Source organism: Microcaecilia unicolor, chromosome 5 (genome assembly GCF_901765095.1).
Source record: "Microcaecilia unicolor chromosome 5, aMicUni1.1, whole genome shotgun sequence".
Classification (NCBI taxonomy): Eukaryota; Metazoa; Chordata; class Amphibia; order Gymnophiona; family Siphonopidae; genus Microcaecilia; species Microcaecilia unicolor.
In genome coordinates this window covers 2,087,265-2,110,700 of record NC_044035.1, presented here as the reverse complement: position 1 = coordinate 2,110,700, position 23,436 = coordinate 2,087,265, and the positions used below count along the sequence as shown (strand labels likewise).

Sequence of the window (23,436 nt, the reverse complement as noted above, 5' to 3'; positions counted from 1 at the left end):
TGTTTTAGTGATATTCAATTGTTATTTCATGATAGTTATATCTACATATGGGACGCTTTCAAATAAATTAAAAAGCTGTCCAATAAGTAAAAAAAAAGTTTTGTTCTGCACCTTTTAAGGCACTGCCTATCCAATTGAAACAGCTTTAGACTTGCTAAAGGTGGACCAACAATTAAAAAACAAAACAAAACCCTACAATGTGGATGCAGCAGCTCATTGGTTTGTTTGCTTTGTTTTGAGTGAACGGGGATGACGGCTGCGATGGGAAGGGGAAACATATCGTCCTAACTGGCTTCCTTTCTTACAATGGACTAGATGGACGCACTTCCACTCCCGTCTATTAACCTCGTCGCTTGGATCTGATGCAATTCCTTGTTTTTCCGTCTCCGGCGTCCCGCCCTCCTCCGATGCAACTTCCTGTTTCCGGCGAGGGAGAGGGCGGGATCTTGCGGTCCGGTCGGGTGGTGCTAGAGAGAGGGCTCGTGACAGCGCGTGGCCGTCAGTTTGTATATATTTAATGGCTGGGGTTGGAGTCTCTTGTCTTGTCCCTTCCTCAAACCTTTACTTTACTTCTAGTTAAAACGTTGCAAAGCTGCAGCATCACCTGCCTCCTTCCCTCCACCATTAACAACAAGACCCCCCTGTAAAGTCAGGGCTCCTGGAGGTCATTGATTTCCACCCCAGGGACTACAAAAGGGCCACTTTGGGCAAATAAGGACCAGCAACCTGGATGACCTGAATGATCAAAGCCCCGAAGCAGCTCATGAAAATAATGTCACCAAATGCAGACAGAGGCCATAAATCCATTTCAGGAAACAGCTTCTTTGTCTCTGGCTCTTCTGCTGGCTTTTTCCACCAGGCACTACTTACTACTACTATTTCTATAGTGCTACTAGACATAGGCAGTGCTGTACACTTGAACATGAAGAGACAGTCCCTGCTCCACAGAGCTTACAATCTAATTAGGACAGACAAACAGGACAAATAAGGGATAAGGACAAAGGGTAGCAAGATTCTAGAATCCCAAAGAGTAGCAGGATTCCATGCGGAATCCCAAAGAGTAGCAAGATTCCGTGTGGAATTCCAAAGAGTACCAAGATTCTGGAATCCCAAAGACAACTACTACTTATCATTTCTATAGTGCTACTAGACATAGGCAGCGCTGTACACTTGAACATGAAGAGACAGTCCCTGCTCCACAGAGCTTACAATCTAATTAGGACAGACAAGGGATAAGGACAAAGAGTAGCAAGATTCTGTGTGGAACCCCAAAGAGTATCAAGATTCTGGAATCTCAAGCACTACTACTACTACTTATCATTTCTATAGCACTACTAGACGTACGCAGCGCTGTACACTTGAACATGAAGAGACAGTCCCTGCTTGACAGAGCTTACAATCTAATTAGGACAGACAAACAAGAGATAAGGGAATTACTAAGGTGGGGATGATAAAATAAGGGTGAATAAGTGTTAGGAGTTAAAAGCAGCAGCAAAAAGGTGGGCTTTTAGCATAGATTTGAAGATGGCCAGAGATGGAGCTTGACATACCGACACATTACTATTACTACTTATCATTCCTATAGCGCTACTAGACGTATGCAGCGCTGTACACTTGAACATGAAGAGACAGTCCCTGCTCAATAGAGCTTACAATCTAATTAGGACAGACAGGCAGGGGTGTGCTGGTAAATTTTTAACAACAGGCTCTTTCTCCAGACGTAGCCAGCTCTGCAGTTGGAAGGGCCAGGGGGGGAGGGGGGAGCAACAACACTTGCCTCTCTCTCCTCCCTCCCTTCATGCGGGCACGCTAGGCACATACCTTTGCTGGCAGCCAATAAATGGACTGCCACCAATTCCAACGTCTTGCTCTGAGCAGTATGCTGGAACTTCTCTCACATGCTCGAGAAGTCCCAGCCTGCTGCCCAGAGCTGGAAACAAGGAGCTGGGAGCAGCAGCAGTCTATTTACTTGGCTGGCAGGGCTCAGCATCCCCACCAGCAAAGTAAAAGATAATTCAGCAGGGGGCCCAAGCCCACATTTTGGGAGCCAGTTGTTAAAGTAGCCATGGAGGGCCCTACTTTAACAACCGGCTCCCAAAATTCTTAAAAACTTAACAACCGGCTCTTGCGAGCCTGAGAGAGCCTGCTCCAGCACACCACTGCAGACAGGACAACTAAGGGATAGGGGAAAACTGAAGGTTTAGGAGTTAAAAGCAAGTGAGGCTTCCCACACCGGAGACCCAGTTGCAGGCACCCTTTACGCTTGGCCAAGGATCTTGGCCACCAGTCTCCTCAAAATTCACCCACTTCGCTCCGAGATGTCTCCTTTGCTGCTCAGGGTCTCAGTAGGGGTGGGCTACCAAAGACCCTGCTTCAACAACCCTACCCACTAGGGCCAGGATTCCCTATATCCACCCACCGGCTCCATCTCCCATCGTCATAGTGACCCCCAGAAGATCCTCCCACTTTCAGCTTTGAGCCAAGGCAATTCTTTGAGGGGGGGGATGTCACACATACATGTATAATTTTTTATTTTTTAAACTATATTATGCCTTTTTTTATTCGTTAGATGTCAGAAGCGCAGTGTTTGTGGAAACATTAAGTTTCTTCATATAGAAACTTGGCTGATATTTATGTGATTGCTTTTATTCTTTATCATATATATAGGTACAATGAAGTTTTTCTATGTATGGTCACCTTATATATGTACTGTACATGGTTTAGAATAATGTTTACATATGTTTTTCAAAGTGATCATGTATGTCTAGTTTTGAAGGTTATACTAATGAATAATACTTTTATGCTTCATATTTTTAATTTATGAATATTTTTTTGATTTTAGGATCTTAGCAATTATTTACATGTAACATTTTTGTAAAGATATATTTATCTGATATTTCTTATTTTAATACTAGGACCCCCAACGCAGACACTTACAAAAACATGATCATTTACTCGTGTGGCTCCAGTAACATCGTTATATTCTCTTGGCCATCTCCACTTTGACTCCTCATCAGCAGCTCAATGACGCTTCCTTCATTTGTCTTCTGATTGGCTGAGTAGCTGTCCTTGGATGATGTGATAGTGTCAGCAACCTCACACCATGGCAGGGCCTAGCACTGGTCCATCCAGTGCCAGATTTCTTGGCCTCTGTGTGCTCTGTGGTCTTCCAGCTGCCGGAAAATCCACGCTTGCCCAAGCTCTAAGCCGTGGCACTGCCTGGGACTGCGCACTCATCTCCTATGATGACATCATCCTAGAAGAGACTTTTATGTCACCACTAGTGGTAAGTAGGGGAGGTGGGGGTCACAAGGAGGCTCCACCCTGGGGCAGAGTATGCGAGAGAGTCATAGAGAGAAAGATAGTGAAAGAATCTTCTGGTGTAAAACTGAGACCTCCACTACAGAGAAGCACAGAGAGCCAGTCCCTCCCCTGGGTGATCTGTGTGTGACGGAGAGATAGAGGATGAACTTGAGAGAGTCAGTTTGCTAGGAGAGGGGACAAAGAGCCCCATCCTCAGGGGAAAAGGTCTGAGAGAGAGATGCCATCATAAGGAAGAGGGTACAGGCAGCAAAATGGGATGGGCCAACTAATATTTTGCCCAATAAATTGTTAATTAGAGAGAAGGGGGGTGGGGATGGCTATTGGGTTTGTTTGGCCCTTCCAACCAAATTGAAGTAGTTCTGTCCCTGAGAGTGACTCCGTTCCAGGAGAGGTGAGAGCAATAAGCCACAGTCTGCTGGATAAGATAGATGGACTCTAGGGAAGGGGTTTGGTGGTTTGCATGTGAGCTGTGCATGCAGAAGACAGAGATGGCAGTTTTTACTGGGTTCAGTTTCACTGCACTTTCAGAGACATATTCATTAGGGATATCCTGAAAACTCGACAGGCCGGTGGTCCCCCAGGATGGCTTTGAGGACCACTGTTAGACAGCTACTGTAGTTACTAAAGTTAGGGTGAAGATCAGTTTAAGTCCGTGGTTCTTAACCATGTCCTTGAGGACACATCCAGCCAGTCAGGTTTTCAGGATACCCACAATAAATATAGACGTGATGAATTTGCATGCACTGCCTCCTTTTTATGCAAATTGATCTCATTGAGGCTATCTTGAAAACTAGCCTGGCTTGGTGTGTCCTGAGGACTGGCTTGAGAAGCACTGGTTTAAACTGATGTGAATCATTTGAAAAGATCCTGGAATTTATGGGTGAAATTTGGTTTAAACTGAAAATGAAGGGCTGTAATGGTATTGGGTAAAAATGCACCAAATAAATAAATAAAATAAATATGTCGACAGAGATCTCAGAAAAAGAAAAGGGATGTTGACGTTGACCAGTAGGTTCCCGTCCCTTAGTCTCTCTCTCGGCGTCTGCCTATCCTGTCCCACATTTAACTCAAACTGCGGACTTCTCCCTCTCTCTGCCATTAAAGTGGCTTTGGGCTAATTTATTAGGGCACTGGCACATGCTAAAGTAGGGCTTTTATAGGATTGCTCGGGGGAGGGTGATAAACACACTTGAACAGTAGCTGCAGAGACTTGAAATGTGTATAGATATTCCCAGGGCAGAGGGGGGAGGTGAGATTGGCAGTATAAATGCCTCATCTTCCAGCACATACACACAGCACATAATTCGACCTGTTTCAGATCAGGTATAAATGTGGGTTTCTAAAGTTAGTTCAGTGGGCTTAATCCTGGTGACCTGGGTTCGATTCCCACTGCAGCTCCTTGTAACCCTCTACTGCCCCAGGTACAAAAACTTAGATTGTGAGCCCTCTAGGGACAGAGAAAGTATCTGCATATAATGTGTACGTCTAGTAGCACTATAGAAATGATTAGTAGTAGTATAAGACAGACACAAGATATGCACCTAGGTTCCCTGGTACAAAATGACCCTCAGCAGGGGAAATGAGAGAGTAGGAGGTTGGGTGAGAGCAGGGTGCAGTGGAATGAAAGGGTGGTGGCCAGTGTCACGTCATGCTGCTGACCGTGTGCCCAGTACAGGTTGAACAGAAAGGGCTGCTGGTACTTTGCAGTGTCACGTGTAGGGTCTCTCTTTTCCAGTAATAGTTTAAAAGACTTGATATACCACCCTTTTTGTATAGAGTCAGAGTGGTTTACAAATAAATTAAAAAGTAAGAAAAGAACGCCATAACTGTCAGGAAAGAATAATCAATAAAACAATCAAACCATATAAAAACAGCATATAAAACAAACATTCCATCAGCCAATGTTACCCCCAGTCGACCCCTTTTGGGGAAAAAAAAGTTTTCAATTTTACTTTAAACTGTTTCAAAGAAATTTCTTCTCTTAACCCCAACGGAAGCTGATTCCATAAAATTGGCGCCCGCCAAAAGAAAACACTTCCCCGGGTTACTGTTAAACTTGGCCGCAGAGTATTGGGGAGAGTCAGCAAAAAAGCATCAGCAGACCTCAAGGATTGGGCAGGAGCATAAAAACTCATTTTTGAAGCTAGATAAGAGGGTAAACAGAGAATGAGAAATCCTCTGGGCAAATCAGGTCCTAATGGGGAGGGGGGTTATTATTATTTGTTGCATTTGTATCCCACATTTTCCCACCTATTTGCAGGCTCAATGTGGCTTACATTATGCTGTAATGGCGATCGCCATTTCCGGAATGAGAAATACAAAGTGGTATTGCATTAATTGAGGAATCTCAGTCTGGCCCCTAGACCGAAAGACAGTTTGCGGAGACCCCATCCCACAGTTCCACCAGTGTGGCCTTATCCTATTCATAGACTTCTTAGGCCAGCCATTCACCTAACCAATGGATGGTCTATTTTGCTGCTTAGGTTTTTTTTTTATATATATATACTACTGTTTAAACTTATTTTATTATTTTTAGTGTTATTTTTTGTTACATTTGTACCCCACACTTTCCCACTCATGGCAGGCTCAATGCGGCAGGCTCCCTATCCGTTTTCGCATCCTGTTCAAACTTCTTCTATAAATGTACTCGCTCTGCTGCTCCCCAGTATCTCTCCACACTCGTCCTTCCCTACACCCCTTCCCGTGCACTCCGCTCCATGGATAAATCCTTCTTATCTGTTCCCTTCTCCACTACTGCCAACTCCAGACTTCGCGCCTTCTGTCTCGCTGCACCCTACGCCTGGAATAAACTTCCTGAGCCCCTACGTCTTGCCCCATCCTTGACCACCTTTAAATCTAGACTGAAAGCCCACCTCTTTAACATTGCTTTTGACTCGTAACCACTCGCCTCCACCTACCCTCCTCTCCTCCTTCCTGTACACATTAATTGATTTGCTTTATTTTTTGTGTATTAGATTGTAAGCTCTTTGAGCAGGGACTGTCTTTCTTCTATGTTTGTGCAGCGCTGCTTAAGCCTTGTAGTGCTATAGAAATGCTAAATAGTAGTAGTAGTAGTACATGGGGCAATGGAGGGTTAAGTGACTTGCCCAGAGTCACAAGGAGCTGCCTGTGCCTGAAGTGGGAATCCAACTCAGTTCCCCAGGACCAAAGTCTACCACCCTAACCACTAGGCCACGTTTCCATTTGTTTATTTAGAATTTGATGTGCTCTGCTGTGATTGAATGAATAAATAAAAATCTAAACTTTCTGGATTCTTTCCTAGATGCCCTCCTGGAAATGGTATAGGCAGCAGCTGTTAACATACATCGAGCATTTCTTAGTGGCTCTTAAAACTGGTTCTTCACTGTCTGCTCCAGCAGAAAGAAAAAACACTGTGTGGCAAAACTTTGTTCGTATCCTGAAGGAGCAGGGCTTCATTTCTTCAGACACACCGGGCTCGGAAGCCTGTCACCTCCAGCTAAAGCCCAAGGCCTGCAGCCCCCTCTATGTCGTACTGGATGATAACTTCTATTATCAGAGCATGAGATATGAAGTTTACCAGCTGGCTCGGAAATGTAATTTCCTTCCTTAACTACTCTTTCTTCAGTTTCTCTGCCTCTTCGAGGATGCTCTGTGCGGACTTAGGTGGAGCAAGCTGGGTAATGACCTGTGACCAGCAGCAGATGCTTTTCGAGCAGTGACGAGGAGGGGTATGGGTCCACCGTTAGCCATTGAGCCAGTGTGAGTTTGCTTTAGTACAAACTTACACTCGTATAATGACAAATGCATGTGCAATTGCCATTATAGAATCCACGCTTAACACGCATCATCCCAGCACCTAAGTTTAGGCTATGTGGTGGGTGGTGGTGGATATCTGTGCAGTTAGCCGTGCCTCTTACTTTAGGGGAAGAACACTGACTTTACTGGAATCCTAAAATTGACACAGGGCTTGTTCCATTAAGGTCAGAATGGGAGGTCACTGCAGTGAAGGTCCTAGTCAGGAAAGGGCAGTACTTCTTGTTGTCCTGAATTAATCTATATCGCTATATGAACAGTGCCTGAGTATTGCCAGCTGTTGACTTAGATGGATCAGAAAAAAAGCTCTTATTTATTTATTGCATTTGTATCCCACATTTCCCCACCTTTTTGCGGGTTCAGTGTGGCTTACATTACGTTATGAAGGTGGAAATACAGTTTGTTACAACTCAGTTATGGATTACATTGTGGGGAGTTATGCGAGACAAAGTCAAGTATCATTAAAGGAATATAACAATGGAAAAGATCATTGAAACATTGGAGAGGAAACAACGGGAAACTATAAGGGGCAATATATAATAACAGGAAAGCATTTGGTATACATTTTCTGTGAGTAAAGGTATGAGTGTGGTGAGATTACGGGGGATGAGAAGGTGAGATTAGGGGGGATGAGAATTCAGAATGGCTGTAATGATGCATTATAGAACAGTGAGTGTGGGCTTTATGTGTTTTGGTTCTTTCCGTAAATTTTCTCAAAAAGATGGGTCCTCAGTAGTTTGCGGAAGGTGGTTTGCTCGTAGCAAGCAAAAGCCAAAAAAGAAGGGGTGGAAGCCACTGATACCAGAAATCCAAAGATAGACCCCCATTATCTACCTCAGCACTATCTGGATAGTGCTCCTGAAAATTCAGAGATAAGGAGGTTATAGATTGTAGCCAGTGCTGCCCACATATAAACCCTTTGGAATATCTGCCCTGTCGTGGGTATAATCCTTGGTCTTCCTGAGTTTCTGTACATCTGGTTTGTAGTGTAGAGGGTCGAGTATTACACCTTTATAGCTGGGACCTGTATTTTGGTTTTCCCAAGTGGTTGCTGCATTTCTGCAGCCTTCATCTTGCTTCTGGGGTACAGTGGCCACAGTATTATCCTAACCTTGTTGCTATAGAAAAATGTATAGATTGCCTGGAATAGAGAAATTGTGGAGTGGAGGAGTGGCCTAGTGGTTAGGGTGGTGGACTTTGGTCCTGGGGAACTGAGGAACTGAGTTCGATTCCCGGCCCAGGCAGCTCCTTGTGACTTTGGGCAAGTCACTTAACCCTCCATTGCCTGCCGCATTGAGCCTGCCATGAGTGGGAAAAAGTGCGGGGTACAAATAAAAAAAAATATCGATCCTCATCAATTTGCAGAAAAAAAAAATGGATACTGTTACTGGATGTAGACACAGCAGTGTACCGTATGCCCTCGCCCCATGAGCTTACAGTCTGAAGTGGGCAGGGAGGCAGTGTGAGATGAAATGACTTGTCCAACGTCACAAAGAGGAGCATTTTCGAACGGGGATGCTCATCTCTAAGGACATCCCTGCGAAGGGGCTGGGCATCCCGTATTATCAAAACAAGATGGGCGTCCATCTTTCGTTTCGATAATACAGTCGGGGATGCCCAAATCTCAACATTTAGGTTGACCTAAGAGATGGTCAACCTAAATGTTGAGATGGTTGACCTTAGAGATGGATGACCTTGGTTTTCGCCGATAAGGGAAACTGAGAACGCCCATCTCAAAAACGACCAAATGCAAGCCCTTTGGTCATGGGAGGAGCCAGCATTCCTAGTGCACTGGTCCCCCTCACATGCCAGGACACCAACCGGGCACCCTAGCGGGCACTGCAGTGGACTTCACAAATTGCTCCCAGGTGCTCAGCTCCCTTACCTTCGCTGCTGAGCCCCCAACCCCCCCCCCCAAAAAAAAAAACCCACTCCCAGCAACTATACACCACTACTATAGCCCTTAGGGATGAAGGGGGGCACCTACATGTGGGTACAGTGGGTTTGTGGTGGGTTTTGGAGGGCTCACATTTACCACCACAAGTTTATTGGGGGGGGGGGGGGGGGTGGGCCTGGGTCCGCCTGCCTGAAGTGCACTGTACCCACTAAAACTGCTCCAGGGACCTGCATAGTGCTGTGATGGAGCTGGGTATGACATCTGAGGCTAGCATAGAGGCTGGAAAAAAATGTTTTTTAATTTTTTTTTTTTAGGGTGGGAGGGGGTTGGTGACCACTGGGAGAGTAAGGGGAGGTCATCCCCGATTCCGTCCAGTGGTCATCTGGTCAGTTTGGGCACCTTTTTGAGACTTGGTTGTGAAAAAAAATGAACCAAGTAAAGTCGGCCAAATGCTCGTCAGGGACGCCCTTCTTTTTTCCATTATTGGCTGAGGACGCCCATATCTTAACCACGCCCCCGTGCTGCCTTCGGTACACTGCCAACACGCCCCCGTGAACTTTGGTAGTCCCCGCGACGGAAAGCAGTTGAGGACGCCCAAAATCGGCTTTCGATTATGCCGATTTGGGCGACCCTGAGAGAAGGACGCCCATCTCCCGATTTGTGTCAGAAGATGGGCATCCTTCTCTTTCTATTATGCCGCTGAAAGGGAGTCAGTGGCAGAAGCAGGATTAGAACATTGCATTAAGTTTAGATGTTATAGCCCGCTAAAACCAACAAGTTCTAAGCGGATAACATCAAGAAAAGGAGCGTACTCCAGATAATTATACAAAATAGTTAGAAAATTTAAGAGCCAAGATATTACATCTATAAATGATGGAACATATTTTCTGAAAAGAAAAGTCTTTAGTAATTTTCGAAACTCAGAACAATGTTCCTTATGTTTTAAGAAAGATGGAAGAGAATTCCAGCTAGAAGCCGCTTGGTAAGTTAGAGAAGATTTTAAATATTGCAAGCTTTTACTTTACAAACCATGGGAAAATCTAGCAAAAAAAGATTTATGGTTCCTCTCCCATAGTTCCTGTTAAAGAAGACATTGAGGCATATTTTCAAAGCACTTTGGGAGGCTAAGTTCCATAGGTTTCTATGGAACTTTGGGAGGCTAAGTGCTTTGAAAATGAGCCTCAAAATGATCAAGCAGATGCATCACTATGAAAAACCATGAAAGTCAAGACTAGTACTTTAAATTGCAATCTAGCCTCCACTGGCAACCAATGTAGCTGCGACAAATATATAGTCGTCTTTCCCTGCAAAACTCAGACTTCAGTTCTCAGCTGAGTTCTCAAACCAAGGGGTTCTTTACCCAGTCCTCGGGACACACTAAGCCAGTCAGCTTTTCAGGATATCTATAATGAATATGTATTATAGATTTGTGTACAGTGGAGGTAATGCATTAAAATGTATGTAATGCCCATGCTTGGCCACTATTAGAAACAGGATACTGGGCTAAATGGACCATTGGTCTGATTCAGTATAGCTAGTCTTATGTCCTTATGACTGTGTGAGGGACATACCAGTGTCGCTATGCTCATACTCAGGTCACTTCATTGGCTCCCTATCCGTTTCCACGTACAGTTCAAACTCCTTTTATTGGCTTGCAAGTGCATTCACTCTGCAGCTCCTCAGTACCTCTCCACTCTTCTCTCTCCCTACATTCCTACCCAGGAACTCCATCGGGTAAATCTCTCTTTATTTGAAAAATCTTTTATTGAAGCTTGCAAAGAAAAAAAAAAGACATACATAAATTGCCCCACCCCACCACCAACTCCCTAGATGATATATAACATAGAAAACCAATATCAAGCAATACAAAGAGGAAAGTTTACAAAACAGCAGCTGAGGCTTGGAGTCTGATGCCACAGACCATGCTGTCAGCAGGTTCCCCCCCAAAATCAAGGAAACTCCTGAGAAATACTAAATTGTTTTTGTGCTAAAATGATTTAAGACCTGACTAGGTGCTGTGGGAGACAATTGTTGTATATAAAGACCCCAGACTACCAAAACTTTCTTTCACTGTTTTGGGGAAAGGTGGGCCCCTGGGATTTCCATCGCATTAGCTCATGCATTTTATTCCTCCAGTACTAGAAGGATGGGGGAGAATCTGACAACCAATGATTGAGAATACATTTTTCCCCAAAATGTATGCTTTCCCTAGAAAGAGCTTTGCACCTAAATTCCTCCCTCCCCAACATAGGAGAGCCGAATAAAGCTCCTTCCAATATAAACCTGGGAGAGTAGCCAAGAATCGTTTGGAGATAACTAGATACTGCCTCCCAAAAGGTTTTAATTTCAGTACACTTCCAAAGGCAATGCAAGAATGTATTATCTGCTTGGGTACATTTCAGATACACAGTAGAAGTTGCACAACCAGCATGATAGGCTTGGACCTGAGAAAAAAAGCTCTATGAAATGCAGTGGTATATTATTTAAAAAATGCACTTAATATTGTTTATTGCTGCTGTTTAAAAGAGAGGTATTCAATAATGAGGGCAGAGCCTACCTTCATACAAAAGTCCAGAGAGAGTCTAAATGTGCCAACATTTTCCAGTTCTGTGATATATAATTATTTCTTATTATTTGTAATATTTGTCTCCCGGCTGTGTGTTTGTATATAGATGAGTCCCAGGAATAATGATGGCTAAGGGAAAGCGGCAGTAGAACAGTTACAGCTGAATGACATGTTTTCCAAATGGTGATGCATAGCTTGATGGGATGTCCTTGTTATAAGACCAGAGTAAATCATTTCTTAGCTTCTTGTTTAAAATTAACCGAGGAACAAATCTGGTGGAGGGGAAATGAGTCAGAATGAGTTCAGCAAACAAAATCTAGCCTTAAAACTATTAGCTGCTTTGATATTCAGCAGACGTTAACCAAGTAGACGTCAAGCTTCCTAATATCATTTGATAACAGCAGTTTCTCAGTTATTACCCAAAAGCAAACACAATTATAATGCTAATAAGTTTTGGATGTTACTGAATTCTATTATTCTGTCTTGCTGTATTTCCAGTTTTGGCACACTATAAGTCACTACAAGGACAAAATATAAGAAAACCAGTGGACTGCATTAGGGGCTTTTATCCCATTTAAACAAATGAGAGATCTGCATGAAAGAAAATATTTATTTTTATTATTTTCTCTTATGAAAACCACCTGTCCCTGAAACATGCCCAAAATGGAATAATCCATTTGTACAAAAGAGACGAGGTGAAGATGTGATTCCATGTGCCTCAATAAAAGGAGAGCTCAATTTTACTTACAATCTTTATAACACCAGGCTTCCCAAGGTAGATTACAACAGTTAAGATGACCTGTCAGTAAACAGGATATCCTCACTGAAATTTAATCGTGTATTACTGTATTGTACAGAACAGTGTAGAAAAATAAGCACAAAATACAGCCTTTATTAGTGTTGTTTCCACCAGCTACAGTAAGTTTACCTTCCTCTTAGATTCCTAATGGGAACCTTGTGGGGATGTAGCACTACCTTCAGTGCGTACATTTGCTTCTTGCTGGTTCCCACCTCTGCCTCTGGCTGCACATTTGCTTACTGCTGGTCCCTTACCTCTGCTGCTCTTGTCTGTACTCCTGTCCTCGATGGAAATACATGGTTACAGTAGGTGCTGTTGCTGGGGATTTTATTTTAAATTTGGGATATTTGGTAATCTTACCCCCTCCCTTCCCGGAACACAACGCCCACTGTTATCCCCCCTCCCCATGTCCAGCCCCCATAAAGACAACGGAATGAAAAACGAGCAGCTGTGTGTCCGGCAGTAGGCCTCTTCTGCCGTTTGAACTGCCTCTGTACAGTTAAGCGTGCAGACATAGTCACTGTCGGGATCCCTTTGACTGTATTGGGCATTTGTAGATTTATTTCTGAGACTTCTCGATACATAGGTTTCAATTAGTTTGTTATTTATATTATCGGACAGCATGGTGCTTGCATAGAATGGCCTCCTGGGAGACATGGTGAAGGCTGAAAGTTATGAAAGGCAGCCGGCAATAAGTCCATGTCTTTAGCAAAGGATTATTTGCTGGTGGCTCTGATTTATAAATGTAATATATGTATATTCTACCTATCTTCCTGGAGTACACCCCCGAGATTTTTGTGCCAGAATATGTCCCCTTGGAGCCTCTGTCTAGGACCTCTTGTTCTCAGCCTCCTCCCCTTTTTTAAAAAGTGTTATTTCTACCTTTGCTGTACATGGATGACTCTCGTGTGCTCATTTCTCCTCTTTTCCTAGTGCTGGACATATTTCAGTCTTTGTCTCCTTTCATATGGTGATTACTGTACACCCTGGCTGTTCTGTCTAAAGCCTCAGAACAGGACACACTGGTACAGCTAACATCACACAAGTGCCCTGTACTCAGGCACTATCACCTTTTTCTCTTGGTTAATCTTTGTTTGGTGGGTTATAAATGTATTTTAGTTTTGGGTTGAGGTAACTAAAACGTACACAGTTGAGACTGTTCTGCCTGTGCACACCAGCCTGTACCAGCTCTGTACTCTCTTCTGCTTCTATGTTAATTTCTCAGCCCCCATCGGCTCATGAAACACGTTGTGTATTAACTGTGGTATTTCTGTCGCATAGTGCCCAGTTTAACGTTGAACTATCCCTTTCCTTTGAAAACCTTTCAGACTCCTTGGGCTTTTGCCAGTTGTTTGTGGACAGTTCGCTGGACTCCTGCCTGCAGAGAAATCGTCACAGAGACAGACCTGTAGCAGAGGGAACAATCCTGCTGATGGCTGAGAAAATAGAAATCCCAAATCCAGAAAAAAACTTCTGGGAAAAGAACAGCATCGTTGTGAGGAGTGAAGGTCCCGCTTGGGAGGATAAGTAAGAACAGAATTGCGTTTGTATGAATGATGAAGCGTCAGTTTGGGGGCTCACAGTGCTCGATAGGCAATCTTTCCCTTTTGACGCTGATTCACTAAACCCAGGAAAGCCACGCTGTTATTCACATGGGTTAATTTAAAACAAATTGGAGAAAGTACGTTTTCACTCAACATGTAAATAAACTCTGGAATTCGTTGCCAGAGAATATGGTAAAAGCAGTTAGGTTAGCAGGGTTTAAAAAAGGTTTGGATAACTTCCTAAAAGAAAAGTCTAAGCCATTATTAAGATGGACTTGGGGAAAATCCACTGCTTATATCTAGGATAAGCAACATAAAACGTATTGTACTGTTTTGGAATCTTGCCAGGTACTCAAGACTTGAATTGGCCTCTGCTGGAAATAGGATGCTGGGCTTGAAGGACCTTCGGTCTGTCCCAGTATGGCAACACTTATGTTGTTACATTAAACTCCAAGAAATCCCTCTGAGCTCTTTCAGTATCCTGGGATGTATCCCATCTGGCCCCATAGCTTTGTCCACTTTCAGATTTTCAAGCTGTTTAGAAACGCTTTCTTCCGTGAATGGCGTAGTATCCACTCCATTTCCAGATATTCCCTCGTCAACTGTGGTCCTTCTCCAGGATTTTTTTCCGTGAACACCAAAGAGAAGTATTTGTTTAGCACGTTCGCTTTATCCTCATCGGTCTCCACATAGCTATTCTCAGTATCTTTCAGTCTTGCAATTTTATTCCTATTTTTTCTTTCTCCAATATACCTAAAAGAGGTATGACTGTTTACATCCTTAGCCATGTTTTCTTCCACCCGTGCTTTCGCTAGCCATATTTCCCTCTTTGCTTCTTTGAGCATAATCCAGCAATCTTTTCCATTACCCTCTCATTGGCATTATTCTGTATTTCTTGAAGCCTCTTTTGCCCTTATTTTTTCAGTCACTTGTTTGGAAAACCATATAGGCTTCCCGTTTCTCTCTTTTTGTTTTTGTTTAGTTTCCTTGCATAAAGATTGGTTGCCATATTTATAGCAGTTTTCAGCTTGGACCACTGCACTTCGACTTCTGCAATTCCTACCCCTGCCGTCAACGCTTTCAAGTATTCCCCCATTTTACTAGAATCAGTATGTTTGAAATTGAATTTTGTGCGTCCGCACTCCACTTTTGCTCTTACATGAAACCATATCATATGATGATCACTATTACCTAGGTGGGCACCCACACGGACACTGGAAACACTTCCTCCATTTGTGAAAGACGCATTGAACCTGCTATGAGTGGGAAAGCGCGGGGTACAAATGTAACAAAAATAAAAATAAAAAATCCAACGTTGACCCTTCCCTTGTGGGTTCCGTCACCAGTTGTCTGAGCAAGGCACTTTGACAGGCATCCACAATCTCTTTACTTTCTGATTCTGCCGACAGGAGGTTCAAATCCATATCGGGCAAGTTGAAATCTCCCAACAGTAGCGCCTCCTCTTTCATACCAAGCTTATGAATATCTTCTATCAGGTCCTTGTCCAGCTTCTCCAGTTGTGCCGGAGGTCTGTAGATAACATGTGGAAACAGGTCCCTTCTTCATTTTGATTGTACCACTGAATTATCTTAGCTGAATAGAAGCACTTGTTATGTGAACGAGTGCTGCTAAGTGCTTTTGAATACTGTTCATTTTCAAATGCTCAGAGAGCTACTAGAAGCCCATGGTTGTTGAAAGATTTTATATGTGCGTGGTGGGTCCTGTATGCTCAAGGTAAAGAGAAGAAACTGTCCATAGAATGAGCTAACACTTTACTCCTCCTTCTCAGGGCTTGTGTTCCTAGTATAAGAGAACCCTGTGCTTAGCCTTCGGGTATTCAGTGCACTTTTTGTGCTGAATACTTAATATCTTCATGGGTTTCAGCCAGACTCATTTTCGGAAAGACAAAATATGAAATCGCCAAACCTCTTAGAGAAAAATTACATTGGCTCCCATTAAAAGATCGAATTGCATTCAAAATCTGCACCTTAACTCATAAAATCATTCATGGAGAGGCCCCATCATATATGTCAGACCTAATTGACTTACCAACGTACTTTCCTAAACCTCCACTACCCCAATTGCAGAGGACTTGAATACAAATCAATACATGCATCTAGCTTCGCCTACCTCTGCACACAATTATGGAATAAACTACCGAATACTATAAAAACTATGCACGACTTGACAACCTTCCGGAAGTTACTGAAGACGTACCTGTTCAAAGAGACTTACAAAAAGAATCCTCCTTAATGACTTGTTTCCTAATCTATAACAGAACCAACTAATATTGATCCCTTCTGATTTGATTATTTTATCATATTATCATTATTGAACATTTTCCTACTCTCACTTATATGTTATGTATTATCATTTTATTTACCCTACTTACCTGTTATTCTTGTACATTAATTGTAACAATATGCTGAACCTCTTACTCTGTTATTGGTGATGCCATTGCAATATAATGTAAGCCACATTGAGCCTGCAAATAGGTGGGAAAATGTGGGATATAAATGCAGCAAAATAAATAAATAAATAAATGTGCATTTAAAACCCATGGAAATGATGATTAAAACCCTGGGGCTTTGTGCACGGTTAGCTCATTTGCAAAACTCCTTTTTCCATTGTGCGCACAATAGGAAATAACGACTGTACCACTAGTGAAAACAGTGCGAGCTGTGTTAAAATCAGTAAATAAAAAAGTAATTATGTATTAAAAATAAAGATGACATATTATTTGTTTATACAGAAGTTGTTGACTTCATTTCGCTTTGGGATTCACTGAAACATAGTTTCACCAAAAGTGAATAAACTTTTGCACGCAACTGTAAATATGTAGATTTATGGATTTTTTTTTTTTAAGTAATAGAATATTTCTCTAACCTCCCTCCAGTCCGTTCTCTCTGGAAATCCTTCTCCAGGTCATCCCTTCTGTGAAAACCTTCTCTTAGCTCCCCCACTTAATTCGTTCACTGGAACCCCAATGCCAGATGATCTGCCGGTTCATATATCAGCCCATTGATTTGAGAAGCAGAGGAAATGGGGTTAAACACCTCTGCTTTCCTCCTCCCGGGTGACTGGTGGCAGGGGAGGGAAAAGGGGGTAAGCTGGTGAGAGTAGAAGCATTTTTGTCTGAACCTGGGACAGTGGAAGGATGAGGGGGAAAGGTTAAGAGCAGGGGTGGGCAGTGCCTGAGGGCCTACAGCAGTAGGGGGCCCACTGTCCCCTAGCCTCCATTTAATTTAGTCACTTTTAATAGGTGGTTAGGGGCCCATATCCCTGTCAGTCTGCTTCTGGTTAAGAGGGAAGAATGGGCAGTGGCATCATTTTCCTCTGGTTCTGAGAGAATAGTAGGTAAAGGCGGAGGATGGGAAAACAGTGCAGACACTAACTGCATTTCTCCCTGGACCTGGGTTGGTGGTGGGAGAAGGAAGAGGATGGCAGAGACAAGGTAGGCGGATGACAATAACTACTACTACTACTACTTAACATTTCTAGAGCGCTACTAGGGTTACGCAGCGCTGTACAAAATAAACAAAAAAGGACAGTCCCTGCTCAAAGGAGCTTACAATCTAAAGAACGAAATGTCAAGGTGGGGCAGTCTAGATTTCTTGGGTAGAGGTGTAGAGGTTAGGTGCCGAAGGCGACCTTGAAGAGGTGGGCTTTAAACAGAGATTTGAAGATGGGCAGGGAGGGGGTAGTATTTTTCTCTTGGCAGGACGGTCAGAGATACCTGCTTCTCTTGTAGTGTGGCGCAGCTAAACTGTTGAGAAAAGTGTAGACAGACTGTCAGAGTGGTGGATGTGGTTGTGTTGTCTGTGTTTAGCCTTGAGCACTCTTTTACTAACGCGTCAAACAAGAGTAAAGTTTCTACTGTTTTACTGCTGCATTTGGGGTTGTGAGTCACAACTTGTGATCCACCCTCCCCCTCAAGTATGATGAGATTTTTTTTTCTTTCTTTTAAAATCCATTTAGGTGTGCTGGTTTCCTCTGATTCCTAGATTGTGATACCGTACCTTGGGGATGATTGAGAGACCTGAATATTCATTCAAAGGTTTATGGTTTTCCTCTAAATCTGTGATCTCGTTTTACAGCCTAAAGGTGAATTGTTTGTTACGTATGGCCTTGGAAAATCCCGTGAAAGAATTTCAGGACAATGCCGAGGAAAAGGTGAGGTCTTTGGGTGGACTGGGGATAGGGTTCCTGTTTCATGGCTGTTGAAGCTAGCTGTAATCCTTTCCTTTTTTTGGGATCACTTCCAGGAAGCCGATCGTTTGGTGACTGCAGCCAGTGTTCTTCATCAGACCGACCAGGCTTTGCGGAAAATTATCTCTGAAACCATGAGGATGGCAAAAGGTACCTTTATAACTACAGAATGCATCTACCCCTAGCAAGATTCATCAGGTTTTAGCTGGGTGAATCTACCCGTTTAAAAATGTGGTTAATATAAGCTGCACAAATTTAACTGGATCCAAAGAGGCTGCGATAGGTCAGTTCCTGGAACACAGCTGCATAGCATAATATTCAGTGCGAACACAGGTTAACCATTTTTTTTAAATACTTAGCAAACCCCCCCCCCCCCCCTCCTTATAGGAGCCTTGAATGTAGGTGGAACCTGAGGCAGTGGGGAGATATGACCTGGCATCTGAATCTTGTTTCCCTGTCTCGCATTCAGCTAAAATTTGCATGTTGACCCCTTTTGTATTTTGAGGTTTCTTTCCTCCTACACTGTTTATTTATTTGTTACATTTGTATCCCACATTTTCCCACCTATTTGCAGGCTCAATGTGGCTTACATAGTACCGTAAAGGCGTTCGCCAATTCCGGTATGAACAAATACAGTAATGTGGTGGTAGAATAAGGTTCATGTGTGCAGACACATTAGGGAATCGTAGAGAGGAAGAGTTATTATATGTCCATTACGAGCTTTGGTTTTGTTGTGTTGCAGTGTACAGGCATTTAAGTTGGGTCGGTAGGGTATGCCTTTTTGAAAAGGTTAGTTTTTAATGATTTCTGGAAGTTTAGGTGATCATAAGTTGTTTTTACGGCTTTTGGTAATGCGTTCCTTAGTTGTGTGCTTATCTAGGAAAAGCTGGATGTATAGGTTGATTTGTATTGAGTCCTTTGCAGCTTGGGTAGTGGAGATTTAGGTATGTTTGTGTTGATTCTGTTGTTTCTAATTAGTAGGTCTATGAGGTCTGTCATGTATCCTGGGGCTTCGCCGTAGATAATTTTATGAACCATGGTGCAGATTTTGAAAGCAATATGTTCTTTGATTGGGAGCCAGTGCAGTTTTTCTCGGAGGGGTTTGGCGCTTTTGAATCGCGTTTTTCCAAATATAAGCCTGGCTGCCGTGTTTTGAGCGGTCTGAAGTTTCTTTATAATTTCTTCTTTGCATCCCGCATAAATTCCATTGCAGTAGTCTACATGGCTTAGAACCATTGATTGTATCAAGTTGCGAAATGTTTCCCTCGGGAAGAATGGTTTTGCGCGTTTGGGTTTCCACATTCAGTGGAACATTTACTTTGTTGTAGATTTCACTTGGTTCTCTAGTGAGGTTACGGTTAATTGTAACACTGAGAATTTTCAGACTGTCTGAGATAGGGAGGCTATAATCTGGGGTGTTTATGTTTGTGGGTTTGTTCGTATTGTATTGGGATGAGAGAGTGTGTTTTTTCTGTGTTGAGTTTTAGTTGAAATGCGTTTGCCCATGAGTCCATGATATTCAAGCTGAGCTTGATTTCGTTGGTGATTTCTGTCAGATCATGTTTGTAAGGAATGTATATTGTGACATCGTCTGCATAGATGAAAGGGTTAAGGCCTTGGTTGGATAAGGATTTGGCTAGTGGGGTCATCATTATGTTGAAAAGGATCGGTGATAGTGGTGATCCTTGAGGTACTCTGCATTCTGCTTTCCATGGTGGTGATATGTTTGAACTTGATTTCATTTGATATGTTCTAGTGGTTAGGAAACCCTTGATCCAACTAAGTATGTGTCCGGCAATCCCGAAGTAATCTAGGAGTCTTAGTAGTATTTTATGGATTACCATGTCGAACGCACTGGACATGTCGAATTGGAGAAGTATGCTTTTGCCTGATGCTATTTCCTGCTTGAATTTGGCTAGGAGGGTAATTAGTACTGTTTCAGTGCTATGGAGGGGGCGAAATCCTGATTGTGATTTATGTAATATTGTGAATTTGTTTATATAATCAGTAAGTTGTTTGGTTACCATGCTTTCCATCAGTTTGACCACCAGTGGGATTGATGCTACTGGGCGGTAGTTAGTGATTTCGTTTGATTTTTTCTTGGGATCTTTTGGTATTGGGGTGAGTAGGATGTTGCCATTTTCCTTAGGGAAGAGACCTTGTTGAAGCATGTAGTTTAAGTGGGATGTAAGGTCTGCTATGAAGGGATGGGGGGCGGATTTTATTAGGTAGCTGGGGCAGGTATCCAATTTACAGTGAGAGTTGGGTTTTCATTATTGCATTCTGTCACTGAGGGAATAAGTTGCATTCTCCAGAGTACATGCTTTCCCCTGTGTTGTGAACAGTAGCTTTGATTATTCAGACTGATGGGTGTTATTGGAGATGAAAAAATCATCCACACAAAAAGTGAGCTGCTAATTTCTGAGGGACAATAAGCAAAGCACAACCACCTTAGTGCAAATCTGGTGGGTAAAACCTATGTGTGGCATTTGCACCACTCCAGGGCCTCTGCTTGTTGCTCCTCCTGTGTTGAAATTTGGCCTTGACTCATGGGACTCCTGCCATATTCCTAAATTTCTGCTTGGGATTAACTACACCCCTAATGTTACGTTTCTCAGTGTGTTATAATTGATCAGGTACTAGAGTATTACTGAAAGGTCATCCCAGGGTTTCTGTGATTTCTTATAGACAGTGTCCCGACCAGAGAAATGAAAGCTTTGGCACAAGAACTGAGCAAGCTCAAATCTCAGCTTTTGGAAGACTTACGATATGGAAACATTCTGGACCAGATGTCCCTACAAAGAGGCACTGAAGTACAGGACATTGTGGCATTGTTTCATCAGAAGAAAGATGGAATGATACTGGAATATCTTGCACACCAGTGTTGAAAGAGGCTGTGGAACTGTTGGACAACTGATGAAGAGACAGAGCAAGATGAGGAAGGTTCAGCAGATTGGAGGTAGCTGGACATTAGCCGATGCTGCCTGTTTCCCACCCTGTGCCTAGTACAAGTGCCGGCCTTGCCTGTCACCCAAGACAGGAGCCATCTCTGCTCTACCAGTGCTAAAACCTTAGCCATCTCCAGGTTACGGAGTCACCAGTCATGGCCTTGTGTGCAGGGTTGTAGGCTGAAGAAAACGTACAGCCACTTGAGCCAGGCTTAAATGTTAAGCTGGGTAGTGTAGTGTTGTTATACAACGAGGAGAAAAAGAGAGAGAAAATTTGCGCAGACTTTGTTTCCTGATCCGTAAGAGCCCTGCCTGCTCCAACTAAGTGTAACAAGAGCATGAGAGCTGTTCCACTGTGTTAGCCACAAGGTGGGTCTGATTCTTTCATAAAAACTACATTAGATGATGTGGATGAATCAAAACGAGGCCTTTCATGGCAACAAGAACTGCTCTCATGACATCACAAATGTGAATTATGTAAAATTAAGATGTGTTTATTCATAAATAAATTCCACTCCCACAAGCACATCACCTCAACCTATGAGTTATGCATATGTCAAAGAAATGATAAGCCACAGTGTGTGGTTGCATCATTTCATCCTCCACTCTCACATCTCTATCCTTACATGTTTATCCTACAACTTTTGACACTCACTGACCCTCCTCAAACTTCACTTGTTGATCATATATCAAAACCCGGCTGTGCACTCTCTTTATCTATTTTTCTTTCCTGCGGGCTAGTTCTGCTTTTTCTCCTCAGATGCTAATGATGTCTTCCTCATGTAGAGGGCTGCAGAGTTGAGTGTAACAACCATCACTTAGAAATTCCTGGCGTTCTCTTAAATGCCACAATGTTCTCCTGATTGTGGAGAAGAATCTAGAAATGATGCTTATCATAAAGTGTATTTTTGTACTCTGCAACTAGGAGCTGAAGGCGTACGTAAGACCTTTCTCCAAATTTTCCTCCTACCTTGCTTACCCACTCATGAGATTGAGTGGAACAGACTGTTTCTGAGATGTCATGGCTGGGCAAAGGCAGCCAGTGTTTGATAACACAAGTTAATAACTGGCTGTGGATAAGCAGAGAAACTTCTTCAGGAAAATATATGCCACTTCCTTAAACTGCTGCTGTGCTGTCTGAGATGTACCTCTTTGCTACTTCTGATCTGTAAACTACTTTTTGGCTTTGAGATTTTTGCAGGACTTCTGGCTGCTGTGCTGTTGCTGGAGGCCAACCGAATTTTGATTTTGGCACCAAAAGTGGCCTGAAATTTGGATTTGTCCACGTTTCAGTTTTCAGGTTAACAGAAAACTCCACCGACCAAAAGCACTGCCACCCACCTGCCATGGGCCCCCGGGCCTATCTTCGAAGCTTTGGTGGTTCAGTGACCTAGTCGGGGCAGAAGCAATCCCCAGTCACTCCTACTGCTAAGACCTTCAGTAGTATTCTCAGCAGCCATTTTGACGGTAGAGGTGACAGGGCAGGAGTGACTGGGGATTCCTTTGGTCCCAATAAGACCATTGGACCACCAGCGTTTAAAGTAGTCCTGTGGGGGGAGGGGGGCAGTTTCGGCCAAACCTGAGAAGCAAATTTCAGCCAGAGATTTGGTTTCAAAGTCAGCCTCTAGCGCCTGGCCTTAACAGTGACACAGGGATGGGGAGCTGAAATAGTATAAAGGCCAGCTGGAGGCTCCCAGGTCCAGGGGCCTTAAGGGGAGCTAACAGGTTGCAGGCATTACTGCCAAAACCTTTATTACAAGTTCTTTCACCCACCTTCACTGGCTCACTTCAGTGCTAATGTTGAAATTTTTGACTAAAGGGCCTTGCTCTGGCCTGAGCAGGGTATCTAGATGTGTCCGTTCACAGAACGAACAGGAACTGTACCATGCTGCTGATATATGAAATGGTTTTGCAAAACCCTGGTACACCCAATGCCAGACAGCAAAAAGCTGCGTTTATAAACACCCTCAGCATAGCAGAGACTGCCTCAAGTTCCCTGGTACTGTAAATTCAAGAGTGAGCACACTTTGCATTACCACATGCACATCCTACAGTAGATTAAAAATAAAAGCAAAATGTAATTAGACAGTGAGCTGGCCAGGGAGTGGTGACAGTGGTCATTTGTGGGCAGGTGGGGGATCACAGGGTTCGTAATGGCCGCTATTAAAGAATACTTTTGAAGCTATAACGGCATATGGCTAAGGTACAGACCAGAAGTGAAAGACCAGAGAGCAATGAGTGATCCTTCGTGGTCTGGCAAGGGAAGGACAACAAGGATCCATCACGGGCAGCCTGGAGAGCTGTGCTGGCTAGGCTAAGGATCAGCAGTGGGGAGGGGGGGGGGGCCTTTGCGG

At 43.4% G+C, this 23,436-nt stretch overlaps 1 protein-coding gene across 1 annotated transcript; it reads left to right on the top strand.

The window, feature by feature from the left end:
- The first annotated feature begins 469 nt into the window (after nucleotides 1-469).
- Nucleotides 470-23,384, top strand: PSTK (phosphoseryl-tRNA kinase). Its single transcript, XM_030202570.1, has 7 exons — nucleotides 470-498; nucleotides 2,916-3,286; nucleotides 6,608-6,899; nucleotides 13,710-13,908; nucleotides 18,023-18,098; nucleotides 18,191-18,284; nucleotides 20,823-23,384. Exons 2-7 carry the CDS (start codon nucleotides 3,104-3,106, stop codon nucleotides 21,020-21,022), a joined length of 1,044 nt encoding a protein of 347 aa, XP_030058430.1. The 5' UTR covers nucleotides 470-498; nucleotides 2,916-3,103; the 3' UTR covers nucleotides 21,023-23,384.
- Nucleotides 23,385-23,436: the final 52 nt, after the last annotated feature.

What these genes read in the sequence shown, in the direction of transcription:
- PSTK (XM_030202570.1), top strand. Translation starts at nt 3,104, where the DNA reads ATGGCAGGGCCTAGCACTGGTCCATCCAGTGCCAGATTTCTTGGCCTC. An exon ending in TTACCAGCTGGCTCGGAAAT is followed by an intron (nt 6,900 to 13,709) that starts GTAATTTCCTTC and finishes AAAACCTTTCAG; the next exon opens with ACTCCTTGGGCTTTTGCCAG. An exon ending in AGGACAATGCCGAGGAAAAG is followed by an intron (nt 18,099 to 18,190) that starts GTGAGGTCTTTG and finishes GATCACTTCCAG; the next exon opens with GAAGCCGATCGTTTGGTGAC.